The sequence below is a fragment of the Patagioenas fasciata genome, chromosome 2, assembly GCF_037038585.1.
Source record: "Patagioenas fasciata isolate bPatFas1 chromosome 2, bPatFas1.hap1, whole genome shotgun sequence".
In the NCBI taxonomy this organism is placed as follows: Eukaryota; Metazoa; Chordata; class Aves; order Columbiformes; family Columbidae; genus Patagioenas; species Patagioenas fasciata.
Window position 1 is genome coordinate 35963834 of NC_092521.1, and position 27023 is coordinate 35990856.

The following is a 27023-nucleotide window of genomic DNA, read 5'->3' on the forward strand; positions in this document are numbered from 1 at the left end:
AGAAGGTACGAAACAGTGAGTGTTGAAGAAGTGTGCTCTCTGCGCATGCAGTATATTGGTTTTTGTTACCTGTCTCCTGAGTGGTGGAGCTGCTACAGGTGTATGCATAAACAGCTGCCCATAATTATGGGCTGTGGTGGAGCCCTTGATAGTTTTTCTTCTTGAAAAGAAAACAAACCAACCTTTCCTGTGTTGCTTAAAGTTGTAGGAAATAATGAAGGTATAAAACCACTGAGTTCTATCTGTCCTTTTATTGATACTAAATCTATTCTTTTGATCCAAAAAGATTTATGGAGGTTTTACAAGTATTTCCGAATTCTTCACGGAAACAAAATCTTCCACTTGTATACAAATTACTGAGGTAACTTTTTTTTTTTAAGATTTGCAGTCTTGCTTGATTTGTGTTGCAAGAAGAGCTCCAATGAAGGAAAGACCACTTCTTCCTTCATCAGAGAGCTTTACTACTCGCCAGGATCTACAAGGTATTGTGAAATAGGTTCTTTTCATGTCCTTTTCTTTTCTTCCCCTCAAAGGGGAAATTACTGTAACAAATATTTTATCTAATACCAGGCAAAATAACTTCACTGGACACAAGTACCATGCGAGCAGCTATGAAACCTGGCTGGGAGGATTTGGTGAGAAGATGCATTCAGAGGTTCCATTCACAGCACGAAGGAGAAGTATCTTTTGCCAAGAGGCATCACCAGGAAGGTTAGGTTTCATATTTTTAGTACTTTCTATATTTAAACTGTTTGTAATTTGTATCTGTTGTTTGTGATTTCTTTGTTATGTTTACATGGAGCAATCCAGGGCTACTGACAGTCCCTTTTTCAGGCTGATTTCCCCAGTGCACTGATGGCTCTCTTTAGCGAGGTTTTGAACCTTTCTCCCTTTTTGTTTTAGCCTGCTTTTTATAACTGTACCATGTTGGAGGATGCTTTAAATCTTCAAATTGTCTCAGTTGTTTTAGGAAGAAAGACCATTGTGTGTTGCCCACTAAATTACTCACTACTCATTATTCTTCAGAACCTCAGCTCACACATTGCAGTTCATTGACCTGTATTCCTTTTCTCTACAAAAATGGATTTTTACTGTCACATTTCCTGTGAGAAACATTCAGCATGAATTACCAAAGATGCAGCACTCGTGCTATCTGGAAACCTCCATTGTTGTACTCTGTCTAGCTGATAAGTGGTGTAGAATACACCACAAGCATATCTACTCAGTCAAGATCATAGTAGGTAAGGTGTAGGAGAGTGCTGTACTATTTCTGTGGTAGTGACTGGGTGGGGATTTTTATTTTCCTAAAACCGTGATACTGCTAATTCTAGTAACAGAGATTGAAATAACTAAAACCAGCCTTTTATAGTCCACAGGAAAGTCCTTTCAAAGCCATTGGGGAATAACTGGAACATTTCCAGTGCAGGAGCATCATTCTTTGGATTCATGTTTGTAGAACAGAGTTTACAGCTGGCCTCTAGCAAATAGTTGCCATGGTCATTAGAGAACTGGCACGCTGACTTGGAAACTAAGTTGTAACTGGAACCTCAAATTATTCCACTAAATGTATTAAAAAAAGAAAGAAAAGAAAAAAAAAGCTTTAGTCATACAGTGTTAGTTACATGTTCTTTAATATGTTCTGTTTTCATGAACCCTTTAGGTTTCATGTTGGGAATGTGGGAGCACAGAAATACTGTGATATTTCATGTAACAGTTTTTGGGGTATATACAGTAGGAGTGCTAAAAGTTCATAGCTGTATGCTGTGATTTCAGACAGAATTGAAGAAGGTGGTATGTGATTAAAGTTACAGTAGGGGTTTACAGAGCAGTCTCAGGTAAGGACCTGTCTGTGCCAAAGGTGATTTACGAGTTTTTGTTATGGCACGTAGCCACTTGTTACTTCTGTCTCCTTCAAATGATTCCTGACCAAATTAGCAGCTCCTAAATTCGGAGACTTGAGTGGGCCATCTCTAAGCTATCTGTGAAGTGATAAAAAACACACATGTTTTGGAGTTTACACAGTATCGTTTTGCAGGAAAGGCTTAGGATCATTGTAAAAACTGTAGAATTAGCCTAAGTGAGGGAGCTCTTTACGTCTTGTGGAAGTGAAGACTCTAAGCGATAAGAGGTGGAGGAAGAACCTCTGTAATTGCTTTACTGCACTGATCCAGAGGAATAATGGTTGAAATAATGGCCAGTAGTGTGGAGAAGAAAAACAAGGCATCTCTTGGGTAGTAGCATCTTTGCACTTGACTCAGGAACCTCTTGCGTTTTTTTTAAGTCATTATGGTTTGAGAATAGAAGTAAAGAAAGTAACAGTCTCCTACATGTAATTCAGCATTACAGTGCAGGGGGGTGGAGATGAGAGTTAGCTTGATAAACAATAAAAAGTGCAAAGTTTTTGAATTAACTCTCAGTATACTAAGTGCAAAAGATATGGTACGTTTTTATTGGCCACAGTCAGAAAAATAGCATTTCCTCAAGAGGAATACGGAAACATTCTTGTTTGCTTAAAGAATTAGTTTGGAAAATGATTTAAGTAGAGATTTCACTTGTATCCTGTTGGCATTGAGTACTGGAATTTCCGGATGTGGTATATGCTTAAGTTAAGAGCTTCAGACCTTCTGGTGCCCAAAGGTTAAACTGAAACAATGACATACCTAACAGTGAAATTTTGCTTTGTATTGTTTCACAGTTGTAGGTTTTTGTTTTTCTTTACATTTTTACACTGAAAACCCCCTTCTGGTTGTTTAAATTGTGCTTCCTGTTTTCTCACTGCCTAAATAATACTTTGAAACCTTGCAGAACAATATATAACAGTGGGGGGGACAGGGAAGGAAAGCAATCGTAACCAGTCCTGCAAGGCTGAAAATCTGGTAGCTCTGTAGAGGAGACTATTTAATAAAGCCCCACTCGGAAAACTCTCTCATTTCATTACAACAGGAAATATTAAAAGACAAGCAGTTAAATGAAGTCCAGATTATACTGTTAATTAAAATTTTAAAAAATTAAAAAAAAAAAACAAAACACAAAACAACAGAAAATGTGTATGTATGAAAAAAGATAGGAAATTAAAAGTATTTGTATTACTTCATTCCTATTTTCTTCCTAAACAATTACATGACAATTCTGAAGTTAAGTATTTCATTCCTACCCTATCTGCAATCCTAATATAATAGTTTTTGGACTAAAATTAGAAAATGACCAGGCTTGTTTCATTGATGGCAAAGAGTGAACAGTAGAATAAACATTTGGAGATTTGCTTTACCGCAACTTGATTTTCATTTTTAATTAAAGAAACGTCACAGGGGGTCTACAGAAGTTCGAGAATTGAATTTGTTGAAGTTCAGATTTACATTGAAAACTTAAGGGCTGCAGAATATGTGCAGTGAAGTACACCCTAAACCAGAAGTGCAGTCATATCTAACAGTGGGGAAGGGTAGCACAGCCCCAGTTTTGGTTTAGGTAGTTGTGTTTGTAATTTATTTAAACTGTATATTTTTGTATTTGTTCTTTAAAAAGTAATAATTTCTTGTTGCAGTTCTTCTTCCTTCTAATTGTTCCTACATAAGAGATTTTTTTACTTCTTAAATTAAAGAAGTAGGGAGAGTAACTGTTGCAAGACAATTTAAGCAGGCAATAAGAAGGAAAAGTTACAGTCTAATGGAAACAGATGATCTAGAAAGTAAAGGCATTTATATTAATCATCGCGATGTAGATGATACAGATGAAAAAATGTATGAGGAACAAAAGGACTTAGACACGTAATTAATAAAAAGTGAAATGGACATTGAGGACTTCTTGGTCCACTCCTGAAATAATCTGTATTTCATAGTATCTGCCCTGTTGTTGCTATCACTCCTTGTAGGTTTTCTTTTAATCACCCTAGAGTATGTGGGATCCTTTATGTTATATGCGTCCCATCTATTTATTTTCACAATTTTTATTCTGTGGTTTTGTTTGTTCTGTTTCTGTTTGGTTGTGGGGGGGTTCATTGTTTGTTTGGGGTTTTGTTGTTTGGTTTGGTTTGGTTTTTATTGTTTTCTTTCGGTTTTGTTTGTATTTTAAACAGTGTCTTTGATATCAATGCTGATGGATTTAGAACATCAGATGTTGAGTGACTAAACTACCAGTACTGTAGTTTCTCATTAATTTAATTCTGTTATTTTGCTTGCTTGCAGTGCTGAGGCAGGGACTAGCATTTAGTCCTGTTTATCGGTTTTCCTTGTCTGATGGCACTATTGTTTCTGCCCAAACGAAGAGTAAGCTCATCCGTTCTCAGACGACTAGTGAACCTCAGCTTGTAATCTCCTTGCATATGCTTCACAGGTAATCCTGACTGGTGTAGTACATCCACACTCTGTAGAGAGGCAGAGAAAGTACAAAGTTTCTCAAGCTTGTTTAAGGCTGATAGACCTTCATTTGACCTGGAACTGATAGCATGAAAACAAAATTAAGTTTTTTTAAATCAGTGCTTAGAGCAGGGAAAGATTGTAATACAATTTCAGAATTTAAAAATGACGTGCTGGAGTTTCACATCAAAATTTTCCATTAAACATCCAAAATTTCCTTTAATCTCATGTTCTTCATTTCAATATTTTAATTTCCTGTATTTTGCATAATAGACACAAGAAACTTTCCAAATGTAATTAAATCTAGAAAACTTTGAAGGATGAAATTCCTGTAGTTCACAGTCAGTCATATGTTGGGCCTTGGTCTTCTTTAAGTAATATGTTACAGTTATTAGAACTGCATGTTAGACAAACCACATATTTTAACCCTTTGTCTCTCTTCATTCTTTTCTGGTAGCTTTCAAATGCCCAATCCTGAGAAATGCCACCACTGTTAATTTTTTTCAATAATATAATAAAGTCAGGGATAAGTAATCACTGACCTCAGAACTTCAACATAAAATTGAAATTAAATCATTGCATGGCCTAGTATATTTGCGTCAGATTGTTTTTTTAGGTTTTATTTGCTGATTATAATTGCAATTTTGTTTCCCCGTATCCACAGTATCACTTTTTGGAGAGGAAGAAAACAGGAATGTTATTAAAACTGAAACCATTTTACAGAGATGGTAGATTTGGAAATTGACCTGACCAAAAGCTGCCTGAAATTTGTTTTCTTTGGCTTTGCTGAGTACACTTGGTATTTCATGAAGTGCTAGATTTTAAATTTTAAAAAGCACCATTAATTTAAAAATGGTACTTGGAAATATTCTTGCTTTTTTAAGTAGAACACTGGTACTATTGTATTTGTAAGAAGGTTTTACAAACCTGCCTCTCCTTTTACAGTTAATGTTGATCACCTTTGCCTTTATACCTAACATAACAAATACAGAGTATCAAGCACCACTGTTCCGTGTGTTTCAGTTCTTTCCGGCTTCAGCAAAATGCGAAGGTTTATCTGCACTTATCCTGTGCAAGCAGGAATGTTTTTTGTCTCATCAAAAAGACATACTAGGAAGGTTCCATTAGGATTTGTTTTTGGAAGTCCAGAGTTGATGTGATTTTTCTCAGAACCTCATTTTTTTTCTTCCTAATCTACTTGACTCTGTCTCTTTTATAGCTTTTAGCATTTGGGAATATGTCTGATTTTTCTGATTTAAGTTTAGCACAGAAGTAAAAAGTATATTATGTCCTCCCATAAACTAATTAAAATCTACTGAGGAAAAGAGAAGTGACCTTCAGGTGCTCTTACAAGAGCTTTTTCTGTGTGTGTGTGTGTGTCTCTTCTGTTTCCTCCATCTTACAGCCTACATCTCCAAAATATGAGTTTCGGCTCCTATGTGTATGTTTTTTCTCCTCTCCTCTTTTCCTGAATGCCCATGCAGGACTGAATTGCAAACAGACTGTTCCCATTCCGAAGTTGTATCCAGTAGTTCTCTTGGCTCACATGCTGTTTTGGAGAAGTATCGAAATACTCTGGCAGTGTAGAAATGTGACTTTTTCAACTATCTTTTCACTATGAACTCGTTGGGCAAATAGCCCACTCCAGCCTTGTGGTGGGGCTAACTCATAGAAATTCAAAACTCCACCAAACAGCTGTCCACAGCTGTCTCTTAAAACATGTATTTGTTTGGGTCATATGTTTCAGATGAGATTTCTGTCAGTTCTAGAAGTTAGCTTGCCAAATTGTAGAGGAGAGACATACATTAAAGGGAAGAAAGTCTGAAATTGTAACCTATCTGCATTTCTAATGACTGTCATTTAAATGAGGTATAATTTTGTTTTTCCTCTCTTCCGCTGATTTGTTAATGAGATACTGAAAAACCATACTGTTAATGTGCAGCCATGTTGAGAGTTGCATATCACTTTTCTCAAATTGTCAATTTGTTTATAATTGTAAGTTTGTTGTGTTATTGTAAAGCAAGGTTTGGGGTTTTACTTCTTTTTCTGTAATGTAATTGCAAGTTGACCACTGTAATTTTAGCTAATGGGTTCTTTTTCTTCCCCTCGCCACACAGAGAGCAGAATGTCTGTGGAATGAATCAGGATTTGACTGGACAAGGAATGGGGAAGATACTGAACCCAATTAGCTCCAGCAGCCCTGCCCACCAGACCATGTGCAGTGGGAACCCAGGTCAGGATATGACCATCAGTAGCAATATAAATTTTGCCATAAACGGCCCAAAGGAACAAATGGGCATGCCAGCAGGCAGGTTTGGTGGTTCAGGGGGAATGAACCATGTGTCAAGCATACAAGCATCCACTCCTCAGGGTAGTAACTATGCACTAAAAATGAACAGCCCCTCACAGAGCAGCCCCGGCATGAACCCAGGGCAGCCAAACTCTATGCTTTCCCCGCGCCATCGTGTGAGCCCTGGAGTGGCAGGAAGCCCTCGCATCCCACCCGGCCAGTTCTCCCCCGCAGGAAGCCTGCATTCCCCCGTGGGAGTCTGCAGCAGCACAGGAAATAGCCATAACTACACCAACAGTTCCCTGAACGCGCTGCAGGCCCTCAGCGAGGGCCACGGCGTTTCTCTGGGATCCTCGTTGGCTTCACCTGACCTAAAAATGGGAAACTTACAGAATTCCCCTGTGAATATGAATCCTCCCCAGCTAAGCAAGATGGGAAGTCTGGACTCTAAAGACTGCTTTGGACTGTACGGGGAGCAATCAGAAGGTACAACTGGACAAGCAGAGAGCAGCTGCCATTCAGGAGAACAGAAAGACAGTGGTGATAGCAACATGCCACCGGTTGTCAGTGGCGAGAGACCTGATGGACAGAATAAACTGCATGACGGAAAAAGCCAGACAAAGCTCTTACAATTGCTGACCACCAAATCAGATCAGATGGAGTCTTCGCCTTTGTCCAGTACCATGGGAGATGTTAACAAGGACTCCACGGGAGCATTGCCTGGGTCTGGTTCGTCACACGGAACCTCACTCAAGGAGAAGCATAAAATTTTGCACAGACTATTGCAGGACAGTAGTTCTCCTGTAGATTTGGCCAAGCTCACAGCAGAGGCTACAGGCAAAGAACTGAGCCAGGAGTCCAGTAGCACAGCTCCTGGTTCAGAGGTGACTGTTAAACAGGAGCCAGCGAGTCCTAAGAAGAATAATAATGCACTACTTCGCTACTTGCTAGATAAAGATGATACTAAAGATATTGGTTTACCAGACATACCCCCAAAACTGGAGCGGTTGGACAGTAAGACAGACCCTTCTGGTAGCACAAAATTATTAGCTATGAGAACGGAGAAAGAAGAGATAAACTTTGAGCCTAATGAACAGGTAAGTGAATCTTTGCATTACATGTGAGTGAGATGTTCTAGGCCTTCATTCTTGCCATCTGACTTTCTTCCAGACTTCCTCTAAGAATAATTTCTTGATACTTCAAGAAGCTGTTACCTGTCTCTTGAAATCCAGTCTCATATTTCCAGTTGGTGTTGCTGAGTTATAATCATTGCTCTGTTTGAAAAAAACAGACTCTGCCTGGGAGGAGATGGATAACACAGGGACAGAATGCTGGGGAGCCTTTCCCAGCTGGTAGTCAGATGAAGAGAAAATACCGGTGTTGGTTAATGCTATTAATAACTTATTGACAGCTTCTCCCATAGGCTGTTGTGGAACTGCTGTGGGCTGGATGGGCTCTTGACCCAGCCCAGCATAGCAACTACACTTCTCCCATCTAGAGCAGGTTCATGCTCAAGGACAGGAGCTGTTTAAAAGGACCGATACCAACTTTGCATTGCTGGTCTTTGTGCTGTACTTGATCTGCAAATTAAAATCAAGGCAATCAGAATTTCATTGTTTCTGTGTGAGTTAGAGGGGTTTGTTGTTTTGAGTTGTTTTGTTTTGGTGTTTGTTTTTTGGTTTTTTTACTTGAAAGTTTTTATGTTCAACCCCAAGTTCCTCTGGAGGATTAATTGTTCAGTGCAGAGGTTATCTGCATTGAATTTTGCATTCAGAATTTCTCTGTGTTGTGCATGTGATTGTTGCCATGCTGCACAACGTACTAATAAACTGTATGTTCTTAGGACCTATGCTAAAAACTATCATTTCACTTTCAAAAAGCACCGGGTTCACATGACCCACAACACTCCAGTTTTCAGAGGTTTGCAAGAAAAAGGGACACAGAGGAAGCAATTTGCCACTGCAATATTACTGTTTATTTTATTTATAAAATAGGTAATTACAATGTCAATTTCAGTATAAGGCATTTTCTGGGGAGTTAATAACTAGCTGGAGTTAATGATCCTTAGCTTTGTCCTACACTATCAACTCCCCCAGCTGGTCATTAATTCCTAGACAGTGCCCTGTGCTTGAAGCCTTAATTTGTAAATCATGATCAGATTATACACTGTAAATGTTCAAGACTTTCTCACTCACAGCCATATCCTTCACTTTTAAAATATTGTGTATTTTTAATGTGCAGACTGGGTTTGAACTTGGTTTTTTTTGTAGATCTATTTTATTTTTATTATTCTATGTGTATAAATACATAATTGTTACATTTTCTATACTGTATTTTGAGGCTGAGGGAAAACATTTTTTTTAACCTTAAGTCACAGCACTGGATTTTTATTGTTTTTTACTTTGCCCTTTTGGCAGTTTCTAACCAGTAGACAGTTCTTTCAATGGTGGTTATAACCACAGAACATAGAGGCCAAACATGCCACTACAGTGTGGACACAGCATTGTTAAAATCTCAGTTCTCCAGACATCTCCTGAGGTTACGTCACTTCTTGTCTTTCAACAGAATTTGACAGCTATTGCTATTACGTAGGAGCAGTTGTGTTTTTTTCAATCCTTCTAGGGGGAAACTGAGCCAAATTAGACTAATTTGTACAGGGATTAATCCTCAAGCCTGGATATTAGTTTAGTTCTGAATACAGCTACTACTTTGTAGTGCCTGTAGAGGGAGGGTTTAGATTCTCTGTGAGAACTTATGCTTTGTTAGGTTAGAAAAACACAGCTATCTAGAAATTCACAGCTAAATTGGCAAGAATAAACTATTGTAAAAATATTTAATGGATTTAAATCCTTAGTTCAGATCCTATATACTGAAAAAAATACTGGATTGAAGGCAGAAATCCTTCAGTCCTCCGTATTTGATACTGGACAAAAACATAGAATTTGGTAATCACAAAAAAAAATGTGTCCGAGTAGATCAAAACCATGGCTTTCAGATACTTTACTCCTGAAGAATTAAATTCCTCCAGAATTTAGCTGTTTAGTCCTATGATCTCCTTTTATTGTTGATAGAAAAATAGAAAAATACTCCTTTTTTATTTTTAATGTTATGCAAATGCGTGCCCAATTTGGGAAGGTAAGCTGCTCCTTAGTGATGTTCTCATTCACTGGTGGTAGCCTGGATAACTAGTTTAGACTAGGTGCCTTTTTCATGACTAAAGATAACTAAGTTGCATCTCACCCTAAATGTAAACACGTAACTTACAAGTATAACTTTAAAGAGACTTCAGTGTATACGAGCGTTGCCAGCCTCAAGCATTAGAAAATCAGGTCCCCAGTACTATGAACTTTGTAAAGTGAATATTCATTTTTTATTTTTAGGCTTCATGTTTCTGAGGTCAGGGGAGGGATTTGAGGGGTTTGGAATATAAACTGTGGATGTGTTGCCTTTTCTTAAAATTTAAAGACAGAGATTGTCTCCCAGGAGAGAGGGAACTGGAGGTACAGGAAGGTCCAGGAGTTGGGGCTGTTCAGAAAACCACGAAGCAGTGCAGGAGTCATGGTGAAGTGGTGAGGGCTGAAGGTGCTGGGCCTTTCTCAGCACTGAGGTGAGGAGAAGCCAGTCCTGCAGCTGGGTGTAAGGCTGCTGGATAATGACAGAAGGGCTTTTCTTGCTCCCGCTGGTTGTAAATAGAGTTTTTAAACCTACTTAAAATGCCGTGAAACCTGGAGCTGAATAAACAGAAGTCCAGTGTGGAGTAGGAGAGGAAATAGCGGGGAATATATAATAGTGTAACCATTTAGCTAGCTGAAGGCCAGGGCTCTAAACAAATAACCACTTTACCCCAATTATAAAAATCACTGAAAATATTTAGCATCAGAAACTCTTCAGCTTTGGAAGATGGTCTCCCACAGGAAGTGCTCATTGCCTAAATTTAGATCAAAGCTGGAACTATTTAGTACAAGACCAGAACACAGATTCTTGTGCTAAATTCTTCCATCCTCCTGCATACTTCCCCCCCTCTTCTTCCTCCCATATGTAAAAATTAGCCATGTGCTTGTGTTACCTGTTTTGCAGGTTTATTTAAAACAACTTCTCCCTGGGGAATGTTGTATTTTTAAGTAGTCACTGGAGTGTGCAGTTTTTCTGGAAAGTGTAGCGGAGCAGCGGTGGGATGGCCTCTGCAATGGGGATCGGGGAGCTGGGAGGCAGCAGAGCCATCGCGTTTGCTCCTTTTACTTTTGATATGACTTTCTGAGCAGGAAATGCCTTGAAGTGCACCACTGCACTAAAAATAGCGGTCTTCTAGGTAGAGTGTTTAAACATACACTTCTGCAGAGAGCAGCAACTGACAGGAAGCCTTTCTCAAATGGCAGAGAATATTTCCAGCGCTGCCGTACCTTTTTCCCTTCCTTGGTGGGATGATGGTTATCAAGCTCTATTAGGCTGATTGCTGTTCCAGTTAAGGCAGCCGTGGGGGAGAGGATGAAAGGGAGACCTGCTGGGGAGGCTCAGCAGGGCTTTTCCTACAGCGCCAACAGTAGTAGGACTTGCTATCAAGCACCGTGAGGGTTCCTGCTGTTCTCCACTGTTAGGAGGGGAAGGCAGTGGAAACATGAGTCCTGATTAGCTACAAGTGTGTTTTGTAGGGTGTCCCTCTGCAGTAAAACTGCCTTCCTCCACTCTCCTCGTCCCTTGTGGGGCTGTGTGGTGGGACTTCATCCTGCACATTCCTTCCCTGTTCACCGCTGCTTGTGCTGTCTCGCATCAAAAAGTACCTCTCATCATGCTCCTGGCTGCAGCCAGCACACGCTGCTGCTGGTGAGGAGCAGCCCATGTGGTGGTCAGCAGCTGGTCAGATCTGCCCAGAACGGGCTAACAGCTTGAGGGGAGGAGAGTGAAACTGTAGGGTTATGTCAGAGAAACATCATGCACTGAACAGTGTTGGGTTTTGCCTTGCTAAAGAAACATTTAGTTTGGCCCTATTGTTTTGCACTGCAAAACTCTTCTGTAAAATTTGGTATGGATTCTTATGTTCATATAACAGATGAAGAAACCAAGACATAGAATTTTGAAATAGCTTGCTCTCTGAGAACATGCTTGGCCTAATGTAGAATAAAATACTTACCTATGTGAGTGTGCTTTCCTCTTTTTAGCCAGTGGAAAATATAGACAGCCCGTTTGTCTGACAGGGACTTTGCTATGCCACAGTCTCTCCCAGTACTGTTCCAGAAATCATCTGAAGTGTTTTGTCCTAAAACTTAGAAACTGTTCTGGTGTTCCTCACACACTTCATCAGCTCTGCTCTCTTCTTGATTTATGTGGAAACCAGTATCTTCCCAATACTAAAATATTTTTCTGTACTCATGCCCCTCATCTTCCAAAAATCTATTTCTTGATGTCCAGAACCATTAAATTCATCAAGGACATTGGTTTCTTCTTGATCAAAACCTTAGAATGAGGATTCGTTTTCTGAGTGTCTTTCAATTAGGGTTCTGTTTCCAGAAGTTAGTAGTAGATAAACCTGATAATATAATGGGATTTCTAGCCAATTGTTTGTTTAATGCAGTTACCAAGGAGAAAAAGATGACATTGATTCCACTTCTGATTTACTTTTTCCTTCTTTTTTTTTTAATAATCCTTTAATTTATGGCCACTTTAGAGCAGGGATTTGGTTTTGTTTACCTTGTATGACCAAATGTTCTGCCCATGCTACAGGGGTAGCTAATGAACTAACTTGGAGTTTATATAAGGCAGGTATAGTTTCAAGTTGTGTCCCCACCAAAAGACATCCTGTTGTAAGGAAAAAGTCTCAGATGCTTTTAACACACGTGATCATAAAGGAAATGTAGTTTTCTATGAAATTTGGAATATAGGGTCTCAGTGCAAGCTGTGGACATTGCCAGTGCTGGAAGAGAGATCTCTGGAGAGTTTAGGATCTTACCCAGTCCTTTACAATCCATGGAAGCTGGACTTGACATAGCAATTTTTGTAAACCAGACTTCATGTTGAGGTGTAGCTGCTTTTCAGTAAGCAATTAACACTTTATCTGTGTTTCTCTACATGATAATGATAAGTACTTTGAAAGCATGCTAGTTTTTCAAATGCAAAAATATTTCTAAGCACAATTTGTCTTACGTTTTCTGGTGCTTAGTGTCCCAGTTATACAGAGATTGTTGTAATTGCATTGCTTAGAGATAGTGAAAATATGTGGAGGGGAACTTTCTTCTGATGCTTAGCACTTGATCAGGCACTTTTTTTGAATTCATGATAAATAATTGTGTTACAGGGACGTGAGAGATGTGCCTTCTATTTACATAATGTTCAGTTTAGACAATTAACAAAATAAATACAGAACGTAAAAGAAAAATCCCATGAAACTAACCAAGTAGATATTTTAATGCTAGTTTCTGTGCATATGGTGCCATTTGAGGGTGAGTCTGGAAAGACTTAGGGTAAGATCTTAGCTTGATGTTAATCCTAAATCTGCCTTTGAGATTTTGGAGCAGTTGAGAATCCTCATCAAAAACCAAAGATTAAATATTTGATGTTTATTATGTTACACAAAAAAAAGGAAGGTTATGTATTTGTGTTGTTATAATACATCTGTTGTATCTGGCCTTTCTTTGCCACTTCCTGAGAAGAATTAAAAGCATCTTGGGGAGTGCAGTTTTCTGACACATTTGGATCAATATGTTATTCTCTGGCTTTGTTTGGGGTTTTTTTGTGTTTTTTTTTTGGGGGGGCGGGGGGAGTGTTGTTTGTTTTAATACATCTGATGTTTAAGCAAAGAATCGCAGTAGCCAGAATGTTTTAAAAAAAGTAGGGGGGAAGGGGGGAGAGAAAAAGAGACATGAAGTCCCACACAAAACCAAACAAAAAAAACCCTGCAGCATATAAAACTTCCCTTCACTGTTGTCTGCAATATGCTTAATGAAGGCCACATGTCTTAATTCCCCCAAAGAGTATTGAATCATCCTTCTATAATTTATGGTGCTCTACATCAGTTTCCTCCGCTGGATCTTGCACTCTTCTTGTACCAGATCTCCCAGCGCTCAAAATACGTCTCCTATAAACATCGCTCACAACTGTCTCTTGGAGCACCTTTTTGAATCTGCTTATCACCTGTCCACACAATGACTTATGCTTCCTATAAGCACACTTGCTTCCTCATGGCTCTACGTTTTCTGTTGATGTGCTCTGTCCACCCAGCTGCTCGTAAGTGCCTGGAAGGCAACGAGTCAGCAGGGGGATTTGTCAAGAGCAGGTAATGTTGGACCAACCTGTTTTCCTCCTGCAAGAGGGAAGTGTGATTTTCAGCACGAGAAAAGCATTGTATGCTGTGTGTCTTGATGTGAGTAAGGCTCTTCGGTGCTCTGATGCGTGGCATTCTCGTAAACAGATTAGAGATGCATGGTCAAGACAAAACTTCTCTGAGTGGGTAGGAAGCCCTTTGGAAATCCTTACACAGAAAGTAGTTACTTAAGGATTCCTTGTCAAAACAGAGGTGCTGGAGGAGCTCATGCAGCATCTAGAGCCTGCTCAGTGTTTGATCTGATGAGAGAAGAGAGGTTACCTGTGGTAAAGCTGCATGTGACACATGTATGTCTGCAAATATAGTGGAGGATGGAATTCAAATTCAGCTGCAACCAGGAGATATGGAGGAAAAAATCTTAGGAGAACATTCAGGATGAACAAATAATTTAGTTGAGAATAACATCACAGACTTAAAAAAAAAAAAAAAAAAAAGAGGAGACAACTGGCTAGATAGGACTTTTTCAGAGCTGTATCAAGGGATCATAGTGAGCACAAGGTGAGTGAGAATCCATAATGTCATGTAATTAAAAAAAAAACCACAGCCTCTTCTGGAATATACCATCGGTGTGTGTACTCTGTGTACATTTTTTCCTATACTCAGCAGTTGTAAGGTTTCATCTTGAGTTCTGTTCTGGACCTGGCACTTCAGCAAAACTGTGGATCAACTGAAGGCAGTCCACAGCAACAGCAAGAGTAATGAGAGGTCTAGAAAGCAGGTTATATGCTGAAGAAAATTCAACAAGCTGAGATAGCTAAGTAACTTCAGCTTAAAGGCCAAAGAGGCACATGTTCTCAAATACAGAAAAGGTTAGAAAAAGGCAGGAGAACACGATTTGTTCGCCAGATTCAAAGTACAAGAGGAAGGAAGGGCCTAAACTTCAGTGGGGGAGATTTTGCATTTACACTGAGGAGAAAAGCTCAATAGTAAGGATGGCAGAGTGCTGAAACCAATTCCTCAGGGAAGCTGTGGATTTGCTGTCACTGGATGCCTTTAAGAAGAGGGTATGTGAACTTCTGAGGGGAATGGCATACGCTGATTTTACCTCGAGGCTTTAAATTCCTTCCAGTCCTATGATTTTATGTTTTGCTACCATTTTGCCAGTAACACCAGCCTTCAGATCACCCACATACTACCTTTTAACTGAGTAAACTCCTTCCTCTTTTGCACCATATATTCTGATCTGTAGGACTAGGAGATGATGTGGAAGGAGTAAAGAGTAATACCGTGTCTATCTGCAGTCAGTCATCCAAAAAAAGGTATATAGAGATGTAACCTCTAGGCATCTCAGCTTCCTGTGAATAAAATAGCTGGGCTTCCCAGGGGCAGATTAGCTGTGGCATCAGGAGTTTAGTCCAGACCAATGTGCAGAGCTTCCTGGCTAGTCTGGGAGAGCCTGGGTAAGTAGTTTAAAGCCTTCTCAGGTATTTCTACATTATCCTGGGATCTGCAGTGTAAGCTTGCACTCAACAAGTAACAAGTTCACAATGTGGTGGCAGGACAAAAAAGAACAGGAAGAATTATATTTCAGTTGTGTGCATGTTTGTGGTGTTTTTTCTCGGTTCCCCATCCTTCACGGCTCACTGCTCACTCTCTGCCTCTCTTCTGTCATTGCACATTTTCTAACAAAGGCACTGGTTTTGAGTAGATCTTTGTTGCAAATACTGTCATGAAATGTTTCTTGTGCATCTTGGTGGTAACTGAGACTGGACTGCCTGTTTGTAGTTATTACCCAGAAGAGCTCTCCAAGTCTTACCTATTTAAAAGTTTAAGATTGGAGGATATACTTGTATTAATTTCCAGATTTCAGTGAGAAAAGGATGTATTTCTGAGTGTTTGTAGACAGAGAAACTGACCAAAAATAGTGGTGAGAATCAGGTGGGGTTTATTTAGAAAAACTTGCAGGTCAGTATTTATGTTAGTATGGGATGAACTCAATTTTTTCCCATCTTTATTTCATGGTAAGTCTCTGCTAAATTGATTGCAACTAGATTTCGCCTCTTTTTTTCTTACTGTAGAGAAGTTATTTTCACTGATTTGGGAAGTTGTGAGCAAAATAAATGCCTAAATCTAGTAAATAGCTGACAGTTTTTTATTTCTAGGTCTTCATTGAAATGTATGTTTCTTGCCAGTTAACTTATATAGTTATTCGTTGTTAAGGTTTTGAATGTAACAAAGGAAATGCATGTGGGGAATTGTCTTAGCCATGAAGCAACTTTTCCATCGTATGCTTTTAATCAAGTCATAAAGAGACTAGAAATATGATTGTGCTGAAAGGAATATTGGTTATACCTACATGAAGCCCTGTCTTTATCACTGTTGGATCTTTTCCCCTGCCCAATTATCCCTGCTGTTTGCACTGGCCAGAGTGCGCACAGGGAGAATCTCCCCTTGGCCCAAGATACAAATCGCACAGATTCATACATTCCAGTGCTGGGGTTTTGAAAGGATGCTGGTGCCACACGGGGCTCCCCAAATGAAAGGCAGACAAGCCCCACAGTCCCCTTTCACCAACTTTGTGAGCTTCCTCCACATCAAGCTTCTTGCAGGAAAGGTTGTGGGCTGCCTGGCTCGGCATGAGGACGCCGACCGCAGGAGAACAGCAACCTGTACTGTGGGTTTGTGCTTTTTTTTTTTTAATTGCAGCCAGGCAGTGAATTGGATAACTTGGAGGAGATTCTGGATGACCTGCAGAACAGCCAGTTACCGCAGCTTTTCCCGGATAGCCGCCCCGGAGCGCCAGCGGGCTCAGTGGACAAGCAAGCCATCATCAATGACCTCATGCAGCTCACCAGTGACAGCAGCCCCGGCTCAGCCGTGGCCGCCCAGAAACCAGCAATGAGGATTTCACAGAGCAGTGAGTCCGCCTTCTGCAAGCGTGTTGGCCGAGCTTGCGAACCCCCAAAGCGGTGGTGATACCCCCGGGTGGGCGGGGGAAGAACCGGGCAGCCCCTGGTCATGGTCTGGCCTTACGTGGTGACGGAGCGCCATCTGCGGTCGTCCCGTTTCCAAATGCATGCGGAGATTATGTCTTAACTGACTCAGCACCCTGCAAGTCTGCACTCTCTGAGGAGTTTTAAGGGATGCCCTCAAAATGCATATCCCCTGCTGTGGCTATAGGAGTTACTGCTGTTGCAGAGACTTGGGCATGGAGAGCTCGAGCATTTTGTTGTGATGCAGATCGGTCCTTTGTGGCAGCTCTTTCAGTAAAAGGGGTGAGAGAGGCTTTTCTAAGCATGAAGGAGAGTCCTCTTCTAAAACCACAAGATTAATAGAAAGACGTATGATTAAGAGGAGTGCTTGAGTTTAATTTGAAATTGTGGCTTTTAATTGAGTCACTTCTAGCTGACAGTGTTGCTTAACTTAATTAATTAAACTTAGGAATCAGCACTGAAATGTTGGTCTGCCACCATAGAATAATGGAAAGTGAGCAAGATAGGAGTCTTATCAGCTACAAATAGTATAAAAAGCCACTGCTTCATTTTTTAATCCTGTTGTCCAGGATGGCAGCATCTGTTTACTCCTTAAACATACACTAGTGGTTTTTTTTAACAAAACATAGGGCTTAGATAATCTTTTTAGCCATTCTGATGTTATTAAAATAATAGTGTGACACTTTCAAATGAACTCAAATTATTACTTAGAAACGTTTAAATTAATATTATTATTAATAATAAATATTAATGTTTAATATTAAAACCACTACAGATCCTTAAATTACCAGTTGTTATCAGTGTTGCTCAGAGAAAGATGCTTGTATTTAATTGTTGTCATTTTTGTAAATATGGGGAATACTAACAGCAGCAGCAGCAGCACATAAGTCAGAAGGAAGTCTCTGTGCATCTGAAATCTTTAGTATATTCTTTCTGAAAAAATGTCTGTTGGTTCCTTCCACTGCAGCCTTTTGGCTTTCCAGAGTTAACCTGACTTTAAATCTGCTTTGAAAGCTACTGGCAATACAGTAGCAGTATGATTGTAAACGAGAGTTTCTTGGTGGTTAGCAGCAGTTCTGTCACAGGAGCATCCTGTTTCCCATGTAGATTAAAGCCCTTAAAGCTTTTTTTACCCACCTCAGTCTTGTGTCTGTGACTGACTCCCCTAGGGAACTTCTGCCTTGTTTTCAGTAGAAAAGCTTTCAGAAAACAGGTGCACAGAAATATTGGGTTGCTTCTCATATGCTCATAGAAAAGCAATGTAGAATGAATGTCAAATCATATACAATTCCGGAAGAGGTTGGTGGGTTTGTTTTTTTGTTTCTTCTGAAGAAATAAACAGCTTTCATTTTACAGATTTTACATGAAAACACTTTAATTACTTTTATCTGTTTAACAGGAAAAAAAAAAATACTTGAAAGCTGCTAGATTTGCCAGATTGCTAGAGTTTGTTGTGAGGGGAACAGGGAGCCTCCTTCAGTCCTGTCCTGACCAAAAGTAGAGTACGTGATTTGAGCAGCATCACATCTCAACTGTGTTACTATTTTGTGCTGCATTTCCAACTTTCCTTTTTGTAGGATTCGTGAGTGCTGGCAAATCTACTCATGTAGTAACTTACTCCTCTGTGTGATTTTTTCAAACTTGTGGGACAAACTGTTCAGAAATTGTCACTAAAGTTCGGCTTTGGTTAGATCCTTAGACTTTATAATGCCCCTAAGCTTGGCAAGGTCATTTTTGTCTCATAATTAAGTTTTATTTGCTTGTTTGAATGGACAGTCAAGACAAAATTTTGATCTGATGGTTAGGAATTAGGTGTATGTGATGTATTTCTTACACACATATAAGCAAATTCACCGGGCAAAGAACTTATTTATAATAACAACAACAACAACAAAAAATACAATGAGTTCCTGTAGTCTGATTTTATAAAATAAGAAGAAAAGTCAGAGACCTTTGTAATACGTTTCTGTACTTTTTAACAAGCTCCATAAACCTCATCTATGTTCTCAAATTCAAAAGTATCACTACTTTGATCTAAAATAAGAAGAAAGTTCTTTAACTTCTTTATAATGTGGCGAACACAAAAATGCAGAAGTCGCTCTAAGGATACCGTTATATCAGAGCCTCTCCTAGGGGAAGCAATCAGGAAGTATTGCAAACAATTTCACAAAAATGTTTAATTTATTTGTATGTATTTTGTTGGTATGATTGGAAGTGGAATCATAGGCACAAGGTCAGTGCTTGATTCATATTTGAGAACTAGTTGTGCACATAGGGGATGCTTTCATGCATTGGAACATTGCCCAGGGACCAGCTGAGCCAGATGCTTGCCTGTTACGATCTGCAGCTCACTTTTCTGAGTCAGTCTGCAGTTTTCTTTGTAGAGGTTGATTTTAAGAGCACAAAACACCCCAACAAAAGAAAATAGTTACATAAGGGTGACAGTAGCTATGAAGCATGGTTCTGTTTCCCAGAATATTACGGTGGCACAGCTCTAATTCTGGACTGCCTATTTGCTGTTGCTGAATCATGGAAGTATTCATTTTTATTAATGACAAAAAATGTAAAAAAATAATTTAAGAGGGAGATGTAGAAATGAGGCTACAGGATCTGATATGGACTCAACCTGTCCTTAATTTTGGTAACTCCTTCAGGGGCACAGCTTATGCCGAAAAACTTTCAAAACTGAGTTAATTCCTAACAATCTGCCTCAGGATGATATCTGCATGCAATTACAATCCTGTTAAGTATAAGATTAACTGGCGGTAGTATTCGCATCACATAGTGGTACATATTGCTGTAGTGGCTCTTCTGTCAGTTAAATGGCACCATTTAAAGTTTTAAAAATATATATCATCTCTCTTTTCGTGTCAGAATGTTCCATTTTGAAATTTACATAAAAATGTCGAGAGGGGATGTTTCTCAGACAGATATGGAGTGGGTAAATTATGCAGCATTAAATAGCTCAGCCCCAGAGCTTAAAGTGTGTGTTTGGGTTCATTCTAATTTTTTTTTTTTTAACAAGTAAAGTTTCCATTCTTGTAAGTTTGTTTTTTTTTTCTTTGCTCCTCCTGTCTAGCTTTTAATAACCCACGAGCAGGGCAACTGGGCAGGTTATTACCAAACCAGAATTTACCACTTGACATCACACTGCAGAACCCAACAGGTGCGGGAACTTTCCCACCCATAAGAACAAGCAGCCCCTATTCAGTGATACCTCAGCCAGGACTGATGGGCAGGAATGAAGGCATGATAGGAAGTCAAGGAACCTTAGGCAACAGTAGCACAGGTAAGATGACTTTCCATGTTTTTTAAATATACTTGAGTGACAGACTATAGCATGTGTAACTTAATGTCGGGGTTATTATAAGTACTTTCCAAAAAGTCTGGAAATAATTGTGTTTCATGGGCTGTTATGTATTGGCATATTTATTTTGAACTTCTGTTTCTGCTCTTTATGTGCTGCTTTTCACCTACCTGAAAACTTCTAGATGAACACATTGTACTGGCAGTTAGAGTCTGTTTCACATCAGTGTTCCAGATTCAGCTGAGTCCTAGTTGGGTAAATTCAATCTCTCTGCCTCAAAAAAGCAAATGAATGAACCACTTCTCTGTAGAGGTAGTTCTTTCAAAACAAAATTGTGGGCAATACTGTTGTCCTTATGATGTGTATCTCTACAGACCTTGATTTTGCCCTCAGTTATCCTTTATTTATTAGCCTTAGTTCTCATTTTAAATTAAAGAAATGCTGATGTTTTCATCATGTTCTGTAAAAAAAAAAAAAAAAAAAAAAAAACATTTTGGGAACCATCAGATGTTGCAGTAGTGTTGCCTCTTCTCATGGATTATGCTTGATCTGAGGTGCACTGATTTCTTCATTTTTCCCTGTTATGCAAAGATACCATAGGAGTTTTCACAAGAAAAGCTTGGCTGATTGACTTATTTCAGCTAGTACATAGTCTGAGACAGTCCAAGTGTGCAACAACTGCTAAAAACTCTGAGTAAACAAATGGGTATTGTAAGTCCTTTCAGTTAGCTATTCACTGTCAAAATTTTATATTTAGTTTGCATCAGTATTAAAAAAGACTTACTGCCAGACACTGAAATATCCTATTTAAGCAGTTTAAAGGTCAACTTGTAGTCTTTCAAGTGTCCTGTTCCTTTCATGTTCTGTATACATATTAGAGGATGTTATTCATCTTATGTATAAAATTTAGTGAGTATTATCTGTGTTCCTGCCATTTGCTCTAACACACCACATATTTCAGCTGATAGAGTATGTACACAAACAGAACAAACCTGAGGATGTAACACTGAAGCAAATTTTGTACAGCAGCTGAGACAACGGCCCTCCTCAGGGGGCTTTTCTCCTTGGTTATATATCACCAAAAGTTGTACTGAGGAGTGATAATTTTTTGTGTGGCTTTTAGTATTCCTTTAAGTATCTTGCAAAATGCATCTAGAGAGACCAGTAGTCCAATGTGAAATCAGTGTTTTGTCTGCTCTCTTGACTGTATAAAATGGAAATGTATAAATACTCTGAATGTACATCAGGGGTTTTGTGTTGGGGGTTGGTTGGGGTTTTTTGGTGTCTGTAAGAGTGTAGTACTCTATATATTCCAAGTGTAAATAAACTGCATCAGTTGTTTACAGTAGGTGTAGGAGGACTTCCCCTAAAATAACGGTAATGAACTTCACCATCTATCGGAAAGTTCCTGTGAGTAATTTCCCTGCACTGTATAATGGTTTGAAATTATCTGAGTGAGCCTTGAAGCTAAGAATGCTCCAGGTTCTGAATGAAAGGACTCACCAAAAGATGTTTGCAGATTGTGAATTTGAATTCAGTCCTTCTAATTTGTAAGTGTGTGTAGCAATAATGTGTTGTTACTCAAGTCTTCATTCTGACTTAGCACTTGGAAAGTAAAGCACTGACACACACATCAGCAAACGTGATTCATTTCCTGAGGAAGGAAGTCAGGACTATCCACACACCCGCGGCACCTGTTGCAGACTGCATGTGGGAACACTTACTCTGAACAGCGTTTCGGAAATGATAAAAGGATCTTCCTCATGTTAAATGTATAATAATCTCCAGTCCCTTGACTAAGCAGTGTAAGGCATCGTTCTGTAGCTTTGCACATCTGGACGGGCAGCTGTGGCACAATGTACTTCGAGTGAAACTGCTACATTTTCGTTGCTAAAAATGCAGCTCATCAGGCAGTTGTGATGCTAAAGCTGTTCTGAATCATGTGCCAGTGCCTGAGTCTGTTTGCTTTTTTGTGCAGGAATGATGGGTGGCAATGCCCCTCGACCTGCCATGACATCTGGAGACTGGGGAAGCCAGGCTCCTGCTGTGAGGGTGACCTGCGCACCCACTGCGACTGCCATGAACAGGCCGGTGCAAGCGGGCATGATCCGCAACCCCACGGCCAGCATCCCCTTGAGACCCAGCAACCAGCCTGGCCCCAGGCAGATGCTTCCATCTCAGGTCATGAATATGGGTAAGTCCTGACAAGTATGGAGTTGTGCCTTTTGGCATATGCTGGATTGTCAAAGATGAAGCAGAAAGAAAAAAAAATTAAGCAGAAAGCAAACAAACAAATAAAAGAATCGCTTCAATTAGAGATTTGATGAGAACTATATTCCACAGTGAAAGTTTCCTGTGGAAGTGGGAAGGAAGGTGTGTAATACACTGACTTTTATAACTAACTTTTATAACTTTTATAAATAATGCATGTATTGATATGAACAATTCCTGCTACTCTGTAGCTCCACAGTGACACGACCAAAGAGAGTATGGAGTTGCTCTTGCTCATTAAAAACTGCAGGGTTCTTTAAAAGGGAATGCTGGCAACACAATCGTTGGGTTTGGTCACTGTTAAAGTAAGTACCTTGTGATATTGACTCTATATACTGCCTTTTTCTTATGCTATCTTACTAATTTTTACATCTCTGCCATATCTGCTATTTTATGATTTTGAACCCCTCCCAGAGTTCTCATGTTATTTTCTCAAATTTTAATAGCAATTTCTTAACAAAAAAAAAACTAGACTTTTAAGTGTAATGTTACTGAAGACAATGTTTTTGTTTGCTTTTACTGCAACATAGATAATTCAGTGGAAAGAATTAACATGAAAGCAGATTCTTTTCCCAAAAGTTACATGGTTATTTTTCCTTGATTAGGGCCATCCGAACTGGAGATGAACATAGGAGGACCACAGTACAGCCAACAACAGGCACCTCCAAATCAGACTGCACCATGGCCAGACAGCATCTTGCCTATAGATCAGACAACTTTTGGTAATCAGAACAGGTGAGTCTTAATGTCACATCAAAACATGGAGAGATTTTACAGGCCTATATTTTATAACACCTCACAGAAAAAAAGTTCTACATAAAATATTCACCAAAGGTACATCAATTTAATTCTTGTAGTGTTTTATATTCAGTAAATGTGTACATGTTCCAGTACTACTTCTAAATGCTCTCTTTGCCGTTTAATGTGTTGGAAGTATTGGAAGCTCGGTATTACTGTGAGTGCTGCCAGTGCTTCAGGTATTTGCACTAGTTTTGCCTCTCGAACATCAATGTGGGCATGATTCTGTCTGGTTTTGCTGTTCTTATTATTAATAACTATACTTAACATGAAGTGTGGAAAAACACCAGGGCCGTTGTAGTTATAACATAGCTGTCTTTTTGTGCAGCGAGGTAGTGTTTTAAGTAGTGCAGGACACAGTTAACTTCTCGTTTTCGGGGGATGTTTTAATTGACCTAAATTCTAAAGTCAAGGAAGGAATGGTGAAGTGGAAGGAAGCCTGTCTCTTCCCTAAAGTTATCTCCCTCTCAAGTAACCAGAACCACAGTCTGATCACAACTTATTAACTGATGTGTAATGTATTAACTTTACTCGTTATTAAGACATTTAAATAATGCCATAACTATGAAAAGCAGCTTCACTTAAAAAAGAGCCAAATCTTTTTCAAAAAGTTTTCAGCTTAAATTAGAGAAATTGTTATGTGTATGGGCTGTGTCAGTGATATAAAATGGACAGATGAAGGAGAAAATTTGAAATATTTTGAATAGCCTAAGTTGGGAAATTTTTCAGTAGTAAATGAGAGGACCATTAAAAAGAAAATGAAGAGAAAGCAGTTGGAAAAAAAGTGTATTTGAAGAAAGGTTTATCTTCCGACTGCATTCTTTTAATTCTCATTATCAAAGGTTGTCTGAAACTATTATCAGTAAATTTAAGTGTGTAAATTTCTCTGTTACTCTTCTAACTTTTTCAAGCTTTTCAAAATTTCCTGGTGCTAATTGTCCCCGTGTCCATACACCAGAAGCAATGGTTGCATAACTTAATTATTCACTTTAAAAATAGCTCTGTAAAATAAAATACAGGACTATGTTTGGTCAGCAATCCAGGCAGAGAATTCTTCCATTCTGTTCCCTTAGCATTTCTTATAATTTCCTTGTAGCTGAAGATGGTGAAAAAAAATTCCCATTGCAATGAGTCTGAAAGTAATCATATTTTGATCATTTACACCCAATCTGAGATTATGAATTGTTTGATCCTGTCATTTAGTCCCTGGGATTTGTATTTTTATAATCTGATTATTATCATGAATATTGAATTTCATAAAAGTTAAATGGTCAGTAATTCTTTTAGAGAAAAATTAAACATTTTCATTGCAGTACGTAGAAGAAATAGGGGAAACCTCAAACCAACAACAATGAAAACACACAAAAAACCACAAACACAGGAAAAGTAATTGTCATTGTTAAACATAAAGAACTTGATGAATATTTTAAAATTTTTATTTTTTTATGTATTCATACCCATTTACAATTTGAGGGAGGTTTTTTGGAATTTTTCCAAATCATAGATCCATTCTTATAAGTCATCTTTGATGTTTGAAAGCTATTTGGTTCAAAGGATTTTTTTTTTAATTTTGCTCTTCCCTTTTACTGATTTATAATTCCGTCTGTGAGAGTTCTAGAGACTTCTGTATATGCGAGATTGATTAATACTTTGCGATATTTTAAAGGGGCATCATATGTGTACTTATATTTATTTTCACAATCCAGGATCTAATTAAAAAGAATATGTATTTGTTAGTTTTCCTGCTCACCATCCTTAGATTTTTCCTGTGTATCACCTGACAATGCGGCTCTTTCCTTCTGCTTTGCTTTGACATAGAGATTAGACTTCCATGGCAACCATATATCTCATTATGGAAACTAACTACACAAACATGTTTCTTTGTTTTTCCAAACAGACATGTAAAAAGGGTTCACATGTAGTGCTGTTTCCTCCCTTCATGTGTGACAGCTTTTGTTGTCTCTGAGTAATTATCTGGGATGAGATTCGGCCATGATACGCATATTGTAGCTGCCCTTGCAGAATGCTCTTTTGATTTTCTATTGTAATGTAGCATTGTGTGTGAAGTAGGGCTCGCGTGTGGACTCTGCAAAACAAAAATCTGTTGTTTGGCTTCAGAAAAGGTGTCATTTCAGATTTAGTTTGTTTCTCAGTAAGTTTTGTCCTTTGGGTTTGGAATAAACCTTTATTCTGCCTTTGCAACTGTAAGCATGTTTTGCATACAAATTCAGGGGTGCGGTACACAGGATTTATAGAGCCAGAACGCTCTGCCTGACAGTATCCAAATTCTTGCTGACACCCTTCTGAGGCACATAACCAAGTGCATAAACTGGTACCCAAGTGTGCAATTCCATAAGATGGGCTGAGCTGATGCAGTGTTTTGCTGCAAACAAAAAGGCAAATGTCCTTTTCTTCCTGCTCCCTCATACTTCTGGTGAGCTCTTCCAGATGTTTGGTTTGTGCAAGCTCAGACAGTCCTCGGACCCCTGTGTGACCTTCTCGACTCACTTTGATAGAAAACCAGTTAAGAGGAGTGTCTGTGGAAATCAGTTCTTTTTCTACTTGTGATAGTATACTCAGTCTATCATCTAAAATTCAAAGTTGCAATTGGTTAAAAAATATTTAGTCTTCTGTGTTTAGTGACTGTATTCTATACTGAATTCGCTGCTCCTCTGTTAACCCTGTAGTAAGAAACCAGCATACAAGTGTACCTTTGGTGTGCTTGCCTACTTCCTGGATACACGTCACTTGTAAGATATTAACAGGCATTAATCATGCTCATTAGTTTTCTTTGAGTAGTGTAACTTTCATCCAGAATAATTTTCTAAACCAAATTGGCAGCGATCAAAATAATTTCTGTCTCCTCTTGCCTGTTCAATTTGAATGCTAATCCTCTGATATTATTTCTTGTTTTTCAGCAGCTGTTTACCAACGCTGTGTTCTTGTTTTCACAGGCAACCGTTTGGCAGCTCACCAGACGATCTCTTGTGTAATCATCCTTCAGCAGAGTCACCAAGTGATGAGGGTGCTCTCCTGGATCAGCTTTACATGGCATTAAGGAATTTTGATGGTTTAGAAGAAATCGACAGAGCTTTGGGAATACCAGAACTAGTTAGCCAGGTATTCTGGACATTGCATTGTGTGTTTTGATTGCTGCATTTAAAGGATACGTTGTCAAGGTGGAGGTGAAATGTGTGTTGAAGAAGGGGATTATAAAACAATTCTTGCAAGCTAGGATGGAATTGCTTGTTTTGGTGGGAGTCCATCTAACGGCTCGGTGTCACCAGAAAACTTTCTGTCAGCCCCAGGTTTAATCTTCCTCCCTCTCCCCTGCCACCCTCACTTAACTCTCCTTTTTCTGACCTGTACTGAGACACTTCATTTTATGTAACTAACCTGAGCTAAACTAAGAAATGAACAAGCCTCTGTTTATCTGGTGGTCAGAGGAACAGCTGTATGGGAGAAAAGAAAGATCACAGCCAGCAACAGGTTATAGGAAAAAAAGAGTAAAAGAATATGAAGACCTAGAATAGAGGAGCCAGATCAAGACCTTTGTGGGATGGGGGCAACAAGCTTTTGCATGAGCAAACCTGTAACGTGTAATTTCACCCATAGTTTTTCTCTTAGTTGGTCAATGTGTGCCAAGGGACAAGTTTCACCTGAAACAGCTGATTTCATTCCAAGCACCAAGTGTGCTTAAAAAAAAAAAATGAGGGGATGGAAGTTAATGCTTGATATTTCTGGCATCAAAATTTCA

The 27023-nt window shown here is 39.1% G+C and overlaps 1 protein-coding gene across 6 annotated transcripts in view; it reads left to right on the plus strand.

Moving 5' to 3' along the window:
* Window positions 1-27023, plus strand: part of NCOA2 (nuclear receptor coactivator 2) — a 189973-nt gene that overhangs the window by 141163 nt on the left and 21787 nt on the right. For all 6 annotated transcript variants that reach the window (XM_071804021.1, XM_071804017.1, XM_065830022.2 and 3 more), the window contains 9 exons: window positions 381-482; window positions 571-711; window positions 4182-4329; window positions 6470-7739; window positions 16604-16814; window positions 19970-20179; window positions 22176-22391; window positions 23074-23203; window positions 26221-26386. In XM_071804021.1, the coding sequence (XP_071660122.1) occupies window positions 381-482; window positions 571-711; window positions 4182-4329; window positions 6470-7739; window positions 16604-16814; window positions 19970-20179; window positions 22176-22391; window positions 23074-23203; window positions 26221-26386 (2594 nt within the window). The remainder of the gene's footprint in view (window positions 1-380; window positions 483-570; window positions 712-4181; window positions 4330-6469; window positions 7740-16603; window positions 16815-19969; window positions 20180-22175; window positions 22392-23073; window positions 23204-26220; window positions 26387-27023) is intronic.